This window comes from Apteryx mantelli, chromosome 15 (genome assembly GCF_036417845.1).
Source record: "Apteryx mantelli isolate bAptMan1 chromosome 15, bAptMan1.hap1, whole genome shotgun sequence".
Classification (NCBI taxonomy): domain Eukaryota; kingdom Metazoa; phylum Chordata; class Aves; order Apterygiformes; family Apterygidae; genus Apteryx; species Apteryx mantelli.
In genome coordinates this window covers 21,928,928-21,945,094 of record NC_089992.1, presented here as the reverse complement: position 1 = coordinate 21,945,094, position 16,167 = coordinate 21,928,928, and the positions used below count along the sequence as shown (strand labels likewise).

At 49.3% G+C, this 16,167-nt stretch overlaps 1 protein-coding gene and 2 long non-coding RNA genes across 10 annotated transcripts in view; 1 reads left to right on the top strand and 2 right to left on the bottom strand.

Moving 5' to 3' along the window:
• UBE2Q2 (ubiquitin conjugating enzyme E2 Q2) overlaps positions 1-1,129 on the bottom strand; it is a 52,187-nt gene extending 51,058 nt beyond the window's left edge. For 2 of the 8 annotated variants that reach the window (XR_010885674.1, XR_010885673.1), the window contains exon 1: positions 855-1,128. Coding sequence is in view for 4 of the 8 variants with exons in the window: in XM_067305211.1 (XP_067161312.1) it covers positions 855-1,040 (186 nt within the window). In the remaining 4 variants the exon portion in view is untranslated. Of the gene's footprint in view, positions 1-854 lie in introns of all 8 variants that reach the window. The other 6 variants (XR_010885672.1, XM_067305209.1, XM_067305210.1 and 3 more) reach the window with 4 other exon arrangements.
• A 571-nt stretch (positions 1,130-1,700) lies between these two features.
• LOC106496498 (uncharacterized) lies at positions 1,701-9,272 on the bottom strand. The gene is made up of 3 exons (XR_001294627.2): positions 9,256-9,272; positions 3,722-3,910; positions 1,701-3,278 (listed from the first exon to the last, which is right to left on the bottom strand). It is a non-coding gene; the product is annotated as an uncharacterized lncRNA (long non-coding RNA).
• On the top strand, positions 9,224-11,273 carry LOC106496499 (uncharacterized). Its single transcript, XR_001294628.2, has 3 exons — positions 9,224-9,442; positions 9,556-9,635; positions 10,426-11,273. It is a non-coding gene; the product is annotated as an uncharacterized lncRNA (long non-coding RNA).
• Positions 11,274-16,167: the final 4,894 nt, after the last annotated feature.

Genomic DNA, 16,167 nt, shown 5'->3' with positions numbered 1-16,167 from the left:
AAGGAAAGCTCCTATCAAGGCAGCTGGCTCTGCCTGGTGTGCAAGTATATTTTCATCCTTCAATACTCAAATATTTACACTTACGTGTTTCTCCCTCCGCACTGTTTCAAACTTTCATCCTTTTATAGGCAAAGGGCAGAAAACCCTGTACAGCGCAGCTTCTTCCCAAACCCGAGCACACTAACCCCGATTTCCCCAGCCAGAACCGCTGAGGCGCCCGCTTTCACCGCGTGCTCGCCAAGGCATCAGGGCTCGCTCGCTCGCCAGCGGGGCGGACATGAGGCGCCAGCGGCGCCGCACGTGAGCCGCAGCCCCGCTCGGCCAGGGCCTCGCCCGCCGGGCCCGAGGCGGGCAGCAACTTCCGAGCGCCCGGGGCAGCAGCGCGGCGCGCCTCACCCCCGCTCCCCCCCACCCCCCCGGCCGGCGTTTTTTTAAAACCGCTTTGTTCGGAGCGCACGCAGGAGCCCCCGCGAGGGCGACGCCGCCGGGCAGCGGCCCCGCGCCGGCAGGCCCGGCCCGGCCCGGCCGCTTCCTCGCCCGGGTCACGGGAGCCGCCGGCTCCAGGCCGCGGCGCTTGTGGCGCACTCGCTATTGCGCCCGGCCGCCGCCTCGGGGAGCCCCCGCCCCGCGCCCGAGGGGGTCCCGGGGGGGCGGCCGGGCCCGTCCCGTCCCGTCCCCCCCTCCCCCGGGCGCCTCGGCGCTGCCCCGGGCGCCGCCGCCCTTTGTTCCGGCGCCCCGGCCCCCGCGGCCGCCGGTGCTGAGTCACCCCGCGGCGGGCTGCGCCCCCTGCCCGCGCCCGCGGACAATGGCGGCGGCGGCCGCCCCGGCCCCCCGGGGCCCCCCCGGCCCCGCACCGTGATGTTGCAGTGGATGGTGAGCGGCGGCGGCGGCTGCGGGCCGGCGCCCGGCGGCGGCGGCAGCAGCACGAACTGGCAGTGGAGCTCGTCCAGCTTCCAGGAGACGATGCGGAAGCGCTCGTGGTCCTTGTCGAAGATGGACTCGAGGAACTTCAGCTCGGCCTTGAGCCCTGACACCGACATCCTGGCCTCATCTCCGGGCCCGGCCCCGGGCCTGCGCCGCCTCGCCTCGCCTCCGCGCCCGCCCCGCCGCGGCCGCCGCCGCCCGGCCGGCCCGGCCCCGGCCGCGCCTCAGGGGCGGAAGATGGCGGGCGGGCGGGCGGGCGGGCGAGCGGGGCAGCGCAGGCGGCGAGCGCGGCGGCGGCTCCTTTGTACCGGCCTCCGGCGCCCACTCGCTGCTTAAAAGGGCAACGGCGGCGCCCGCTCCCCCGCGCCCGCCTCGCCTCGCCGCGGCCGTACCGCCGGCTGGGCCGGGCCGGGCCGGGCCCGCCCGCCGCCCCGCCCCCACCCCGGCCCGGCCGCCCCCGCGCGTGCCGCCCCCGCGCGGCCGGGGCCGGGGCCGGGGCCGGGGCCGCCCCGCCGCTCCCGGGGCAGCGGGTGCCCGCGCGGCGCTCCCGGCCCGGCCCGGCGGCGGCCCTCGCCCGCCGGGAAGGGGCCAGCGCAGGCCAAGCTCCTCGCCCACCGCGCAGCCTTCCCCAAGGGAAGCGGGCGCGCGCTGCCTCGAGAGGGGCCGCTGCTCTTCGCAGTACCTGCGACACCGGGCAGGTCCTCCCCGCGCCTTCGCATCCCGCTCTCCACCTCCCGCCTCTCTCGAGACAGCTGGCTGCTATTTGGGGGCAAGGATCGTCTCTCTCCTGGCGTCCCGGGATTGTTACTGGGGTGCAAGTGATACTGTTGCACTGGCCGTCCTGTTTCCTGAGCAGCGTTTAATTAATGCAGTGCACGCGCACCAGAAACTGGAATAGGGGATCGCCTTTTTTTGCATTGATATTTTATATAATATATAAATCTTTAATTCCAGAGAAACTGGCAGCACTTCAGAAACCACAAGCTGAATCTTGTCAAGTGGTGAGAACTCTAATCGTGATCCAGAAGAGCAGTTATACACATGCCCAGCTCCAAGCATATGGAAGCCTTATTGACTTGTGGGCTTGAAATCTCCTATCCTTCCAGCAAAAAGAGCTGCAAACAACATACTTTGCTACAAAAGGGGCCAGCAAAGGTTGACACTGGTTGAAAGACTCTTAATGAAAGATGCCAGAAAGTCCACAGAGAGCAGAAAGCCCTGTTTTTCTCCAGGTATCATCTGAAAGACTCCTATTGTGAAGCGCATGCGATCTTCTTCAAAGGGCTGAACTGCCCGTTGGCACAGATCGTGCGGCTTGTGCAGCAAACACAGAGCGGATGTAACCGCTGTCTGTCCATGCAGCATCGGGCAGGAGACAGACCTTAGTGAGATAAGAGAAGATTTAAGCACAAGGCACAGTAGCTGTAACAAGTCTTGCTATGGAAAAGGGAGGGCCTGGAACAGCCTCTCTATGGGAATACTGGAGACGAAAACCAAACAAACCAGACGTGGTAAGGCATTGCATGATGTGGTGCACGAAATAGCAGAGGAATGAATTTCGTGACACAGTCCTGTTCCCCTCATATAACAGGATTTTGGCCTTGAATGCCTCACTGCAGCAGATATGTGCGTAGGCTCTAAACACCAACGTAGCAGCTCAAACCGCACCTTTCATCATGCCCTTACCACAGTCATCTCTGCCCCTACATCCGCTCTTCTCATTCTCCTTGTCCTCCTTCAGTGTCCTCATCTGCTGCCTCTTCGTTGACTGTGATGCCCCGGTTTTTGGCCGCTGGGTAGCTGAGCAGTGGGTACATGCTGGTGGGCCGGGTGTGTGCCATGCACGCGCTAGCTGGCCAGCTGGCTGCAAGGCAGGAGAATTTCTCCCAGCCACCCAGTGATCCAAACATCACGGTGTCTTCTGCCCATCTGGCAGGCCAAACACATTGCTTAATCGGCCAAGTGCGTCCTGCAAGCCATATGTTGTTTAAGTCTGGTCTAGAACCTTCCCCGGCTCCTTCAATCTGCCCTTCCGTTGCAGGCTTCAAGAAGCGACATGCAGCTGCACACACACCACTCCCCTAATTCTGTTGCACTTCTCTATATTTAGGACGCATCGTGCAAGCTGCAACGTAACATCTCTGCCTAGGAATTCATTTCTGTGATAAGCACCATCAGCACACATCAGGGATCCCTCACTCTTCCGGATACAGCAGATTGCTTCAGAGGTGTAAAGAGTTGTTCGTCGTGTCTGACTCATCCCTGTTCTTTCCTTCAGGGACTTGCCCAGGGGCTTGGACATGAGTCTCACATTGGTCACAAAAGGACTCAGGAAATCCTGAGTTTCCCAAAGACTGAAATGAAAGTACACGGGGGAAGACCTGATTATCTCTGGGTAATATGGGAAGCTAATCCTGGCAGAGACCCTCAAGAGGGGTCAGATTCTAGTAACTACACATGCTCTTAAACTTCCCTTGATCTAGTGCTTCTAAGCACTACTTTTCCTACCTTCGCCTTTCCCTGTGTACCACCCCATCGTGGAAATGGGAATCAACCCAAAGTCCTCAGGACCAGCACTGATTGCTGCAGATTTCCTCAGCAGCTCGTGCACATCCATCTTCAGAGCTTCCAGTTAGGGCATCCGGAGTCTGCAGGGTCCCCTGTGGGACACCTGATAGCTGAAACAAACTGGCTTGTGTTTTGCAAGAGGTCTAAATGCAAGTGTTCTTTAGCTTACCTAGTGGAAGAAAAAATAGAAATGCAAGTAAAATAATAAACACTTATGCATATTCCTTACCTCAGATGCTTGCTTCACCACTCTTGTGCCTTCTTTTCACTTGTACTAGCGTTTTCCAGGCATTACAGAATCCATCCTTCGCCTTCCTCTTCCTGAATGTGCATCTTCCACATCATGGGAGCCTCTCTCTATTTACCATACAGCTAGATTTGTTTCTCTTCCAGGGCTCTGCACTTTGGCCAAGTCTCTCTGTTATGAAAATAACATACCTTCAAAATCCTCCTTGTTTCTTTTCCCTCCCCTTCATTTAAATATAACCAAGTTTTCTAAGAGTCCTCAACCGAAACTCTTGGAACAACCAGCTGATTCCTCACTGCTTTCTCAGGTAGAACTGGCAAGAAAGCAGGAGGCAAACAATTCAGACCAAAATTTTCTTTCCCATTAGCATTTACTGCCTGCCCTGTCTCCGACACATCAGCTAGGCATGTCATGGTGAGAGGCCAGCAGCAAGGGGAGAAGAGAGCAGAGGGGAAGATGAGTTCTGGATAAGCCAGTAGAAGGGAAATGAACAATGACATTGGATGGATGGACTTCCATGAAAACATCAAGAGTTGTTTGGGACTTAAAGAAAGGATGTACCAGAGCAGGGATGAATTTTAGTGCATGTTAGTCCTTTTTGTCCTGTGAATGCCTTTACCAGGTCTGCTATATTTCCAGCTTTCCTCCTAAACTGAAGCTCCTGTAGATTCATTTGAGGGTTTGTGTCTAACAGAGGATTGATTTCTTTCTCCAAGGGTAGTTTATGGTTTTGCTTTTCAATCTCACTTCTTTCATTTACAGCCTTGCCCTTAGAAAGGGTCTTTCTGTTTAATTCTGATGTCGCCTTCCTGAGAGGGTTGAAATGGCAGGCACTGACAAAGGAACTGCCATTTTAGAAATAAGACTCAGCTCTCATCCCCCTGAACCTCAGAAGGAGGAGAAAGAAAAGAAAGGGATAAAGTGAATGAGATGGGAGAAAGTGTAAACTGGTTTTAGCTGATCCTGGGATTGAAAAGACACTTAAGTTTTTTCCCAGGTAGCAGCAGAACTTGAAATGAGAAGACAAGCAATAGCTGATACCCAGACAGAAAAGGGTAAGGTGGGAACCTGTGCTGAAACCTGGGGCACAGGCAGGTTACAGCCATGGCAGAAAGACCGTGGGTCAAGTACAAGATCAAGAGGATCCTGCTTTTCAAAGATACAGTCTAAGCTTTCTCCATCACCAAAGCAGGTCTTTGTGTCCACTTCTGAGCTTTCAGCATCAAAGCCATTGCTTCAGTAATGAAATCATTTTCAAAACACTTTAGAAAACCAATACATCAATACATAAAAGGTGATGAAACTGCTGGACATTGCAGTTTCAAGAAACACCACATGCAGTGGACATGGGATTGCTTAGTCCCTTAAATACCTACTTTACTTTTAAAGACTGTACCTGTTAAGGAATGACATTTCAAAACCTATTTACACCCTGCAGAAGCTTTGCATGTATAGCAGTGCTGTTGCCCAGACATGCAGGGAGAGGGGTCAGAGAGGTGCCCACAGGGACTCAAATACTTTGACAGTGAGCTTAGTATTAAAAAAAATGTAGCAAGGTTCTAGGCAGGATGGTCAGAGACTGCTGAAGTAATTTCAGTTGCAATTTCTGTGAATCCTTCCCCTGTGGCTGTCAGCAACTGAGTCAAGTAGGTCCTTCCTAAGAGTGTTTTTGCTCAGCCACTGAAGAGCATTTGTAATCTTAAATAGGAAACATCCATAATTTTTTGTTAAGACTTCATTAATGTTTGTAGATTTGTAGTACTGATCATATTTAGATATATTACTGAACAGAGTATATTTCAGAACAGTGAAATGCTGAATAGTGTCTGCAAAGCAGGGGTAATGATACGTTTCTGCTCCATATGAAGGTCGTGGGAATTAATTCATTAGCAGAAAGGTGCCACAGGAAAGCAAAGCCACGTTAATCACAGTTTTGCGGTGCTGGGGATGGGGATTAGAATCCACTGTACAAACACATCAGAAACCAAACTCCTTACATGTGAGCACTTCACAATGTACAGTAAGGAAATATGCCTAGTGTTGCTCTTCGAGGGTTCACATAGCTTCTTAAAAACAGATGAAAAACGCCTATGAAAGCAAGAAAACACTGCAGCTGTACCTGAGGCTTGCCATATCATAACCTAACAGGACAGGCTGTGACAAAAGGAAAATGTGGGATCATTTTTCCAAACCCTCCATGGGTGAGGGGGGATGTAGGTGCCTGGAGCATGGTTCACAGTATAATAATGCATGTTCTCTGCCTCCCTGGGACTTGCCGCCCTTCCTTGGGATCCACAGAGAGTCATGAGCCTTACAGGGCTCAGTCAGCTTATTTCCCCTTGTCACCGCAGAAGCTTAGCAAGGGATGGGCAGGGAGCAAAGGTCAGACATGAGGCTCAGTCCTGCTAATACCTCTTTGGCTGGAGGGGGGAGTGAGGGAAAATGAGCAGATCCCTAGATCAAGTACTCAGACTGCTGCGATGCACTCTTAATCACAGCTGAATGTGCAGCTCTTTCATCTCCTTTCTTCTGTAATTTTGATAGGCAGTGAAATAGTTAACTCTGTCACTATTTAAAGCATCAACACTGGTCATCAGAACTGGCATGCACTGAGATGAACCGGGCAGGTCGGAGTTATTGTTTCAGATTCTGCAGACACAGCCACACATCAGCACATCAGTTAGCCTGGAAAACACTAATCAGATGTATCGCAGCAACCGCAGCATCCAGGGCTTTTCAGTTATTGTGATTATTTTTTGTAGGCAAGTTTAGCTTTTGGGGAACAAAGCAGTGCCAGTGCCAGGACTGTCTCTGATCACACCCTCAGCAGAAAGTGCAAAGTGCTAGGCACAGGATGCATCCTCCTTCTGTAGATGGGGGAAGTCAGATACCTTTGGGGAAACACTGTCATTGCCGAACTTGATGCACAGACACTTTCAGGACCTGAACATGCTCCACCACTGCAGTAACTCAGCTAGCTTAATTTCTGACCCAGCCTAGGAAGAGACTTTCTCAAAGCTACACAGTGAGCTGGTGTCAGTGCTGGGATTTGTCCTGCTGATGCCCAGGTTGTCAGTCGAGAAGAGCTAAGACATGCCGAGCCTGGGGCCCGTTGTGCAGCAGGCCTGCGCCCAGCCTTGTCGCAGGCTGAACCAGGCACTACTCTGCCCTCTCTGGCCTTGCCCCGTCCTACCCCAATGCTCTCCCTGCCCAAGGGGAGCAGGGAAAGTGCCGTAAGGACTGTCAGAGCCCTGCTGCAGTTGTGTTCGTTCCTCTGTGCTGGGAGAGCTCGGGGGGACGTGGAGCAGGAGGGGTGGAAGGGGGCTCAGGTCTGAGCCCTTTGGGAAGCAGTGAAAGGTGTCGCACCCAGTTCAACGGATGCCGACGGTTTTATGGAACAGGGTTGGCGTCAGTCAAGTTGCTCCCTAATGTACCTCATAAGCACTTTGCTCTCACTGTCACCATGACAGGACCGGCAATGCTTCACCAAGGCCACGAAGCATCCGTGGGAGTAAAGATATGGGCAAGCTAGACCAGTGATTTTTAATGTTTCTCTCATTTGCAGGCCACAGGGGTCCATAAACTACAAGTCAAGACCTATCAAGATCTAGTATGGATTTTTTACATACTCTGCTTCTAATGATCTTTAAATACCAAACACAGAAAATCTAGTTTGGTAGATCCAGCACTGAAAAAAGTGGTTAAGCTGGAAAATTAACCCTTATCTGTACAGATGAAAGAAGAACAGAAAAGATAAGACAATTTTCTCCATATAAAGACATTATAAAGATGACCTGAAGGATGAAGAGTTACTTTATTACTGAGAAAAAGTCACAGAAAACAGCAGTCTCAGAGAATTAAATGCAAGGCCAAACTTAAGAAGAGAATGATCCTAGCAATTACCATTTTGTAAGTCTGACTCTTTTCCCACAAGGAACAAATTCTGAGCACAAAAAGCCACTAACACAGCTGAAGGATAACAGACTCGCAAGCAGTTGTATTTGTCCTGCAGTTTCTAAAGAAGGGAACCTCCTATAGCTTTACAACATCAGTGAATGGAAAGAAAGTGGCAGGACCAACATATTTGGCTTTAAACAAACTGTTGAAAGACTGAATCACAAAAATTTCAATATAACATTTTTCATATCTCTTTTGACATAACAGCACCCACATAGCTTGAGAACTGGCTTAAGAACTGTGAACAGGGAATAAAAGTAGCAAATTACTGAGCAGAGAAAAGGTATTTAATGTGTTTAAAACTGATTATGGTAGTGCTGTGTTAGAGTTGATCTCAAAGATTTCATAGTGATCTAGAAGAGACGATGACTGATGAAATTATCAGATGATACAAAGTGAGAGGTGTTTTGAATAATGAGGACAAGGAAATAATTCCAAGAGGTGCAGAAAAATCAGAAACGGTAAAAGACCAAACAACTCCCTGACCTGTAAGCCACAAGCCTAGTGAATCCTGATTTCCTATAGATTTATGTTTTTATATCACCATCACACTACATCCCACTTGGTCTCATTCTATGAATCTCCCCACCCTTCCTGATCCTCCTCCCCGTGTCTCCACACTTACACTTTCTAAAGGATTCTCTAAATTTCCTCCCCCATCCGCCACCTGTTTTGGCTATGGAAGAGGCAGCAGATACTGTGGCTGGTTTCAGAGTATATTTTGCCTGGCTAGTAAGTATGTGCAGGTGAGCTCTGGTTTGTAGACAGGATAAGACCTGGGTTCTAGCAATATTTCCCAGAGGGGGAATGCTTTCTCTCCCCTAGTTAGTTATTCATTTTTAGAACATCTGTGGAACGTAACATTTTAAGACCTCTATGTTTCTATGAAATTTAGTTTAAACTGGACAACAGGTTCAGGAGTTATTGGGGAGTAGAAGAACAGGACAGACAGATGGTCAAACATGTCTTATGCAAGTCTAACTTAGCACTGAAAACCAGTGCAAATTATAAAATACATGATGTGTGTGTGTGGAATCCTAAAAGAGGTAGAAACCTGGAAAACAGCAAGGTCTGGCTGGAGTTGAGATAACAGAGAACCACGAATTGGACATGAGTTTACTCCTTCGTGTGGCAGCAAGAACAAGGTCAGGGTACCGTTAGGCGGTGTGTGCCAGTATTGCTGCATAAAGGAAGGAAAGCACATCCCCTATCTGGTTAAGGAAGGTTTAGCTGGCTTGGAGAACCAGCCTCATATGAGCACCATAACTAAAGAATGGTTAAATACGGACACACGAGCTCCCACAGGCACAGGAGGAGAGGAATAGGGCAGGAGGGAAGGAGTTAAAGGGCCTTTATCATCCCCTCCCCACATTAACCCGTGGCCAGATCACACAGCCCAGCGTACATGCGATTGCAGGGCCCTGCATGGGTGTTCTGGCTCGCAGTATCTGCAGGCTGCAAGCACTAAGCAGAGAGGGATTATTTAGTATTGATATATGGAGGAAGCTGAGGATTTAAGCATGAAAAATGAAATTCAACTGTGAAAAGGAAAACGTGACCTGAATGTAATCCCAACGCTTCCTGCCACTGTGAAGTGAGGGGCGGTGGAAATCTCCCCAGGAATGCCGCGGTGCCGAAGAGCCTCCTGAGAATGGTCCAGCAAGGGCAGGAGCAGTCCGAGGCACGCAGGACGGCAAAGCTGGCTGTGACTCTGTGATTTCACTGTGACAAGGCAAGCTGGACAAGGTGAGCTGTAGCAAAGACATGTTGATTAGAGAATGCTTAGAAAGCTCCCCGGCCCAGACGTTTCAGGGAGCAAAGTCTCGCCACACTGACAACCCAGTTTTAATTTTTGATAGGCTCCTGACAGCATTAACAGCCCTGACGAGGCTCAGGAAGGATTTCTGACAGATCCCATCAGCAACGCTGGCATTTTTCAGTGAGCACACACTACCATCTAGCGCTGAGGGATTTTGCTGCAGAAAGAGGATTAAAAACAAATCTTCCCCCAAGGGACTTTGCTCTGGCAGCTGCCTCCAGCTCAGGGCTCCTGTGGCACAGGGTGTGGGTCCTGGCCACTGTGCGCCGCCCGCTGACCTCAGGTGGGTGCCTGCAGAGCACCCAGGCGTGGGATGGGAGGTGGGTGCAGGCCCACCAGGTCTGGGGGGGGGGTGTTAATACTTTCTGTGCTTGGGAGGCAAAAAAAGCAGTAATGCCAGTGACCCTGAAGCTAAAGAAGAGATACCGACAAAAGAGAGCAGACACCCGTTTCTGCGCTCTCAAATTGTTTCCTAGCATTCAGGACAGTCAATCACATTTTATCCGTTGCCTAAAAGGGATGGCTGGGAATGCACTGGAATAGGGTGACTTCTGAGCTGCAGAGGAGCTTTTGTCAAAAACTGAGCAATCTCTTGACAAGCCCTGCAAGAAAGACAGAGAAAAGTGGTTTACTGTTCCCCTTGCCTGTCTCTTCCTCAGCTTCTTGGCAGCTGATCTGGGCTTAAGTTAAGGAAAAGTATACAGTACTATTAATTCAAACATCTAATCTGAGGAACTATCCCGCTATGGCTGTTGGCCTCGTGAGTGACTATGACTGACTATAACTCTTTCATTTTTTACATTGATTGAGGTATTTAACAAAATGATTGTATAGATTTGATCCTGTCTTTTTCTCCAGGCACTCCGGAATCAGTAAAATCAACAGAATATTCCCCAATTTATCTTTGCAGGTATACAAAGGCTCACAGCTTCCTCTCCAGGCAAGGAGATTAGCCAGTAACGTTTTCGGGCCCTTTTTCATTCACAAGATTTTCGCTTTTTACAAGAAGAGCTTTTAGAAATGCACAGTGATTTACCAGCTGGTGCAGCTCAGTAAATAGCAGAAAGATTTGTCCACAAACATTGCTTGAATTGGAAGCGAATTGTGACTCAGCCACGTTTATGAACCTTCTGCTTTCAGTCTCACAGAAGCTTATGCTTCTGGGATCGTCTTGTTTTCCCACCGACAGAAAGTGTCACAAATGCACCGAAGCCATCGCGGAAGCACGAACGCTGTCACCTGCGTCAGGTCTGCCGAACAGGCCTCCCTGGCACAAGCACAGGTCAGACCCGAATGTCTCACCTTCTCGAACAGCTGTATGGTTGTGGCTACATCCAGTCATCAACCACTGAAATTAGCCAAAGCATCGACCTTTAATGGATTCTTGATCTGGTGCTGATTAATTCAGGCTTCTCACTGCTTTGTTACCCAAATCAGCCAGCCAGAGGACTAAAAATAACACCGTATGACTCACAGGACCAACGAACAGGAATTATAAGCTGGGAATGTACAGAATATGTTCTAATATATGGAATAAACCACTTGTTTAATTCTGATAAGCAGCCCAGGGAGCTCCAATGGAGGCCTTCAGCGAGCTCTGAAGGAGTTTCCATCTGAAGGATGACATTTCCTTGCTGAAGAAGTACCTGAGTATTTTTTCTGTAATATGATTTGGGGAACAAAATACTGTAGTTACTGTGAATGAGTAAAATGTTACATGTTATTTTTCAAATGTATTTGCAATAGGAATTGAACAGAATAAATAACATTGCCTCCTGTTGAAAGATACATGAGTCATGGTCCCCAATTAAAAGACGTTTTAAAAATCTCAGATCTTCAAACTAAAATACATTCAGGGTTCTCTTTGTCTCCAAGTTTTCTTTTGTTTTCTTGGAGACATAAGGATCATATTTTTATGCTTTTCTCAGCCACTTTGAGTGCTAAAACACTCCTTAATAATGAAAACTGCAATTCTTAAATACTTAATCCAGAAACTGAGTCTTTAAAGAGAAATACAAAATACCCTGTGAGCAGCAATATCAAAATTTCATTTGGAAGTATGACTGCTTCTGTTAGGCTGAAATCATGATCAAACTTCTACATTCTCTAGAGTAATTTTAAAAACGTTATTCTCTTAATACAATTAATTGAATTAAAAGACATCCAGTGTCTAAGTGTTGGAAGTAATTATGAAAATAGACCAGATTATCCTAATGTTTTTTAAGGCTGCAGAAGCAGGGATGTGATCTAATCGAGCATTCAGTCTCCAATACAGTCCCCTAAAAGCCTTGTATTTGTAGTATCTTTAAAACAGCCCTGTATTTGTAATTTTGCTGACTGTGAAACCCGCACGCTATTTTGGCTTAATTAAAACAACCAGAGGGTTTTAGCGGGCCACATCACTCTCATCCAGGAAAAAACGAAGTGCAGGCTTCGCTCTAGGCACACAAGCAGCACCATAGAAATAACTGGGATTTAAGCACGTACTTTATATTAAAAGCAAATGCTCAACTGTTTGGCTGGATCGGAGCTGTAAATCTTGGTGATGCCATGGTTTCTATGACAACTAAGTGTGATATTCCATGAAAGATTACGACTTAAAGGAACACTCTTACATTTAGCCTTTTCAGCTGACAGTCCCAGCTCATCCTGCAAAGCCCTCGCGTCTGTATCTACTTGTCCACGGCCTGTCAGCTTGCTGGTAGCCGAGGGACACCATGGCTGCAAGGCAGGAGGCCCCAAGCCACCTTCAAAGCAGCAGCGTGGGGTTGTAAGCCCCATCCCCTGTCCGGGGAGCCCTCACAGCCTGTTTCCTCCATCGTGGGGCTGGACCATGTCCTGCTGAAGATGCACGTTGCACTGAGACCATGCTCAAGGCCTCGAGGTCCTGTCAAACTGCCAACAAAACTCTAGGAGAAGCAAGTCTCAACTCCACAGTCTCCCTCCTCCCATGCCAGCAGTGATCTCTGCAGGTTCACTGATCCTCCCAGAAATGCCACTGCACCTCTGCTTCATGATTAACTCCTCCTCTGTTTGTCCCAGCCACTGGCTGGTCTCATCTCTTGGAGATGTCCTCCAGCTAGCCTCATGGTCCACAGCCATCTCCACAAACATAACCAGAAGGGTATTTTCATCCCTACGGGTGGCCCTGGGGGCAGGTGCCAAAAGCAAATACATACCTACTGAAGACCAAAGCTAACTCCAGACTAGCTAGTCTAGAGCTGGACAGGAGACAACTGAGAAGAAGCAGACTCTCTCACCACCCTTCTCTTAGTACCATGAGCCCATATGTTCACTGAGGACCCCCACCCATAGGGCTTCAGCAGCCAGCAGTCATGGTACCTTCTCCAAGGCTCATGTACTGTGGCCAAGATGAATCTCGGCCAGCCCAAGCACTTCAGTCAGGAACATGGTCTCCTCTGTCTCACTGTGTCCCACCTCCTCATTTCCAGAGAGCAGTCGGTTCTCGGCCGCTATGCGTTCAGGACACGGTGATGCATCTGCTATTTTTACAGGCCAGTGAGAGCCAGTGGTGCAAATTTGTCCAACGGCCCATTTAAGTAAGGGGCACCCTTTGTAGTGAACAGCTCCCTTAGACGAGGGTAAACGCTTTGCCAGGGAGATTAGTGCCCCCACACTTGTGAAGTCATGATATTCCTTACAAATAAAATCACTGACTATAAATAACCGGCACGTTTTCCATCCTATGAGATTATGAGTCGCTTCCTTGCAAAACAGATGAGCTCACTGAAAGATAATTTTGTGACGGCCAGATAGCTTCAACATCAGATTGAACCCATCATCATTAGTCCAATTAAAGCTCGTTTTTGTCCCAGGAAAATAACTGATGCACTGATAAACTGCCTCCGTTCACTGTTACTGCAACATCCACAGCTGCTGTGAACACATCCACGTAATCAATATGGCTCGCTAAAAGGTTTCTAAGTGAGTTAACTCTTCCAGGAACAGGCCAGATTTCCAAGGGACTATTTGCTTACAAAATCTCATGCTTTTTGTTCTATGTTTCTTTTACTTACAGCGGCATTAAGTCCAACCAGAAGCTGATTGCACACACTTCAGCAGAACATAATACGAATGTCGCAGGCTATTACTGTAATTCAGGTTGGCCTCAAGGCTACTTATCCCCTATAAAAAAGACTGAACGTAACCTGCCTCTTGACAGAAGTGGGTTAGGGAGCGACTGTCCGTGCAGCCGCAGTGGCACAGCACAACCCACTGCAAGGGCTGGGAGACGAGGGGCCCCAGAGCAGCCTTTTGCCCCAGCTCAGCAGCAGCCACGGCCGCATCTCCACAAATAGCCTCAGTAACACAAGCAAAAGGGCCTATTTTGCCGTCACGCGGGGCTGCAGGCCATTGTTTGCCACAAACTGGGTCCCACGGCCCCTGCCCAGTTTGGGTGGCATTGCCCACTCACCACCACAGGTGCAAATGCCAGGGTGGCTCCCAGGGCAGCAGGGAATTGCGCTCTTGCTGAAAGCATGCGGCTGCAGCTGCCGTCCTTAGGGTCCTGCCCTGCTTTCTGGAATAGATTAGAAACATTTTCAGGAGCCGCGCAAAGTCTCTCTGGATGCCTGACTTTACTGCACATCCAGGAGAAACACATCTCGCAGGTCAGCCTCTCCCTGCCCTGCTTCAGGAGGAGGACTGCCTGGCACACAAGCCTGCACACAGTTCTCAGGAGATTGGAGCTTCTGCTGTTTGCTCCAAGCAAAAACCCAAACAGAAACTGCAAAGCTCTTCAAAAGCTTTGCTAGCCTTCTGTGAGCAAAATGATTGAACTTCAGACTTACTCATCCACAAATCTCCTGTTTGAATCCAACACTTTGATTTCATATGTTTGCTGCATTGTGGAGATACAGGTTTTCTAGCAGCCACAGATACCGCTACAAAACCCACCATTCCTACTTGATGCCTGCAGCCTCAGGTGAGACCTTCCCAGCCCGAGACACCTGCTGAGTCTCCTCTGGAAGCTAACTCCAGACAGTCACATACCAAGCAACAACGCTGGGGGCTGCATAGGCATAAAAGGATCTACAGAGACATATTTTGGTACCTGAAAGCAGATATCATGAGTTATGGTCTTTCACAAGGGCGAGGCAGTGAATTCCTCTTGACCCTAACAGAGCTTTTCATCTGTTTGTAACTATATACTGCTGCTGTTGTCACTAGAAATGCAAAAAGGCAACTCTGGGCTCCCCATGATGAAATGCAGACCCTCTAACGAGTTCAGCTTGAATTGCACCTCAAAGACCAGACAGAGATGACAGAAGAATGAATGGCTTTAAATAACTTGTCAAAATCCTTTGGGGAGATAAAATATTGTATGTTTTATGAGGGGCTTCCCTCTGTCTGAATTTCTAATTTGCTTTTTGTGACTAAGAGCTCAGATGGGATTTGAGCTGAGAATACATATCCTAAAGGAGGGTTTCCAAAGTTTTTTTCACACTGGGATACCAGGCTGGTATCTGCGTGACACCATCCATAAGCTGCAGAGCAGCAGGTCGGGCCTAACGTCCTGAGGAGGCTCGCGCAGCCGCGGAGGCTTGCCCAGCCGCAGAGCCCCGCGGCGCAGCCCTCCGGGACAGGCCCCACGGCACCGCGGGGATGAGCCGGGGCGGCTGGTGCCAGGGATGCAGCACCCAGCTGGGCCGGCTGCCTCGGGCTGGTCGGCAGCTCTGGCCACCTCAGCGCCGGTGACAGAGGCCTCGTGGACTACGAGTTCGAAAGCGGGGTGTCCCCAGAGGCCGGGAATTCTCCACGACCCCAGTGGCAGAGCTCTGCCTTACCGGCACCATCCAGGGAAGCGAGCAAAGAGAACTAAATCTTCCAAAATAAAGTCTTTGTGGAAGCTGCTCCTCTTCGCGGCATTTGAAATTTCCAGAGGACCGTATCAGTCACCGCGCAGCAATGAGTGGCATTTAAACCCAACCTTTCAAGGAGAAGCTTCCCTGTAAAGGGGATACTGTCCCCTGGTTCAAAAATCACATATCTATCAGCATCCTTTCAGCTCCTATTACAACATGTATTGCCTGAAAATAATTCCTTGTCTCCCGTAGTTTCCATTAGTTTGCGCTGTGTGCCTGGCAGCCTTTTACAGGATTTCAGTGTTTTCCCAAGAGTGTCAGTCATTTTTCCCTGATGTTTGTGTGTGGGTTTTTCACACACCAGTCCAGAGGAGAAAAACATTTAAAAAAAAAAATTTTTTTTTAAAGAAAAAAAGAAAAAAGTGATTATAATCCACTCAAAGCAGCTGTTGGGGAACGTGTAGTACCAAGAACTCCTTTAACTTTTTTCAAAGCGACTGCATTTCAAATTGCCTGTCTCTCTTTAGGTGTAGAAGGCATAGCCTCCTGTAACAAAGGGAAAGAGCACAAGTTCCCAGACAACCAGAGTCTGTGGAAATTTTAAAGTCAGTTGAGGAAACGTAATGTCATCTCCATAGATTAAACAATGGTTGGAGCATAAAAAGTCAGTGAGCAATGTAATTTCTGTTTAGTACTTACTTACATTCGTTTAAAACCACCAAGCTGGGTAACAGTGTACGCAGCAACCTATGGCTCCTCTTTTTACAATGGAAAAAATGCATATAGTTATCAAGACAAGAAACCCAGCACTTTGTTTTCTTCCAGGC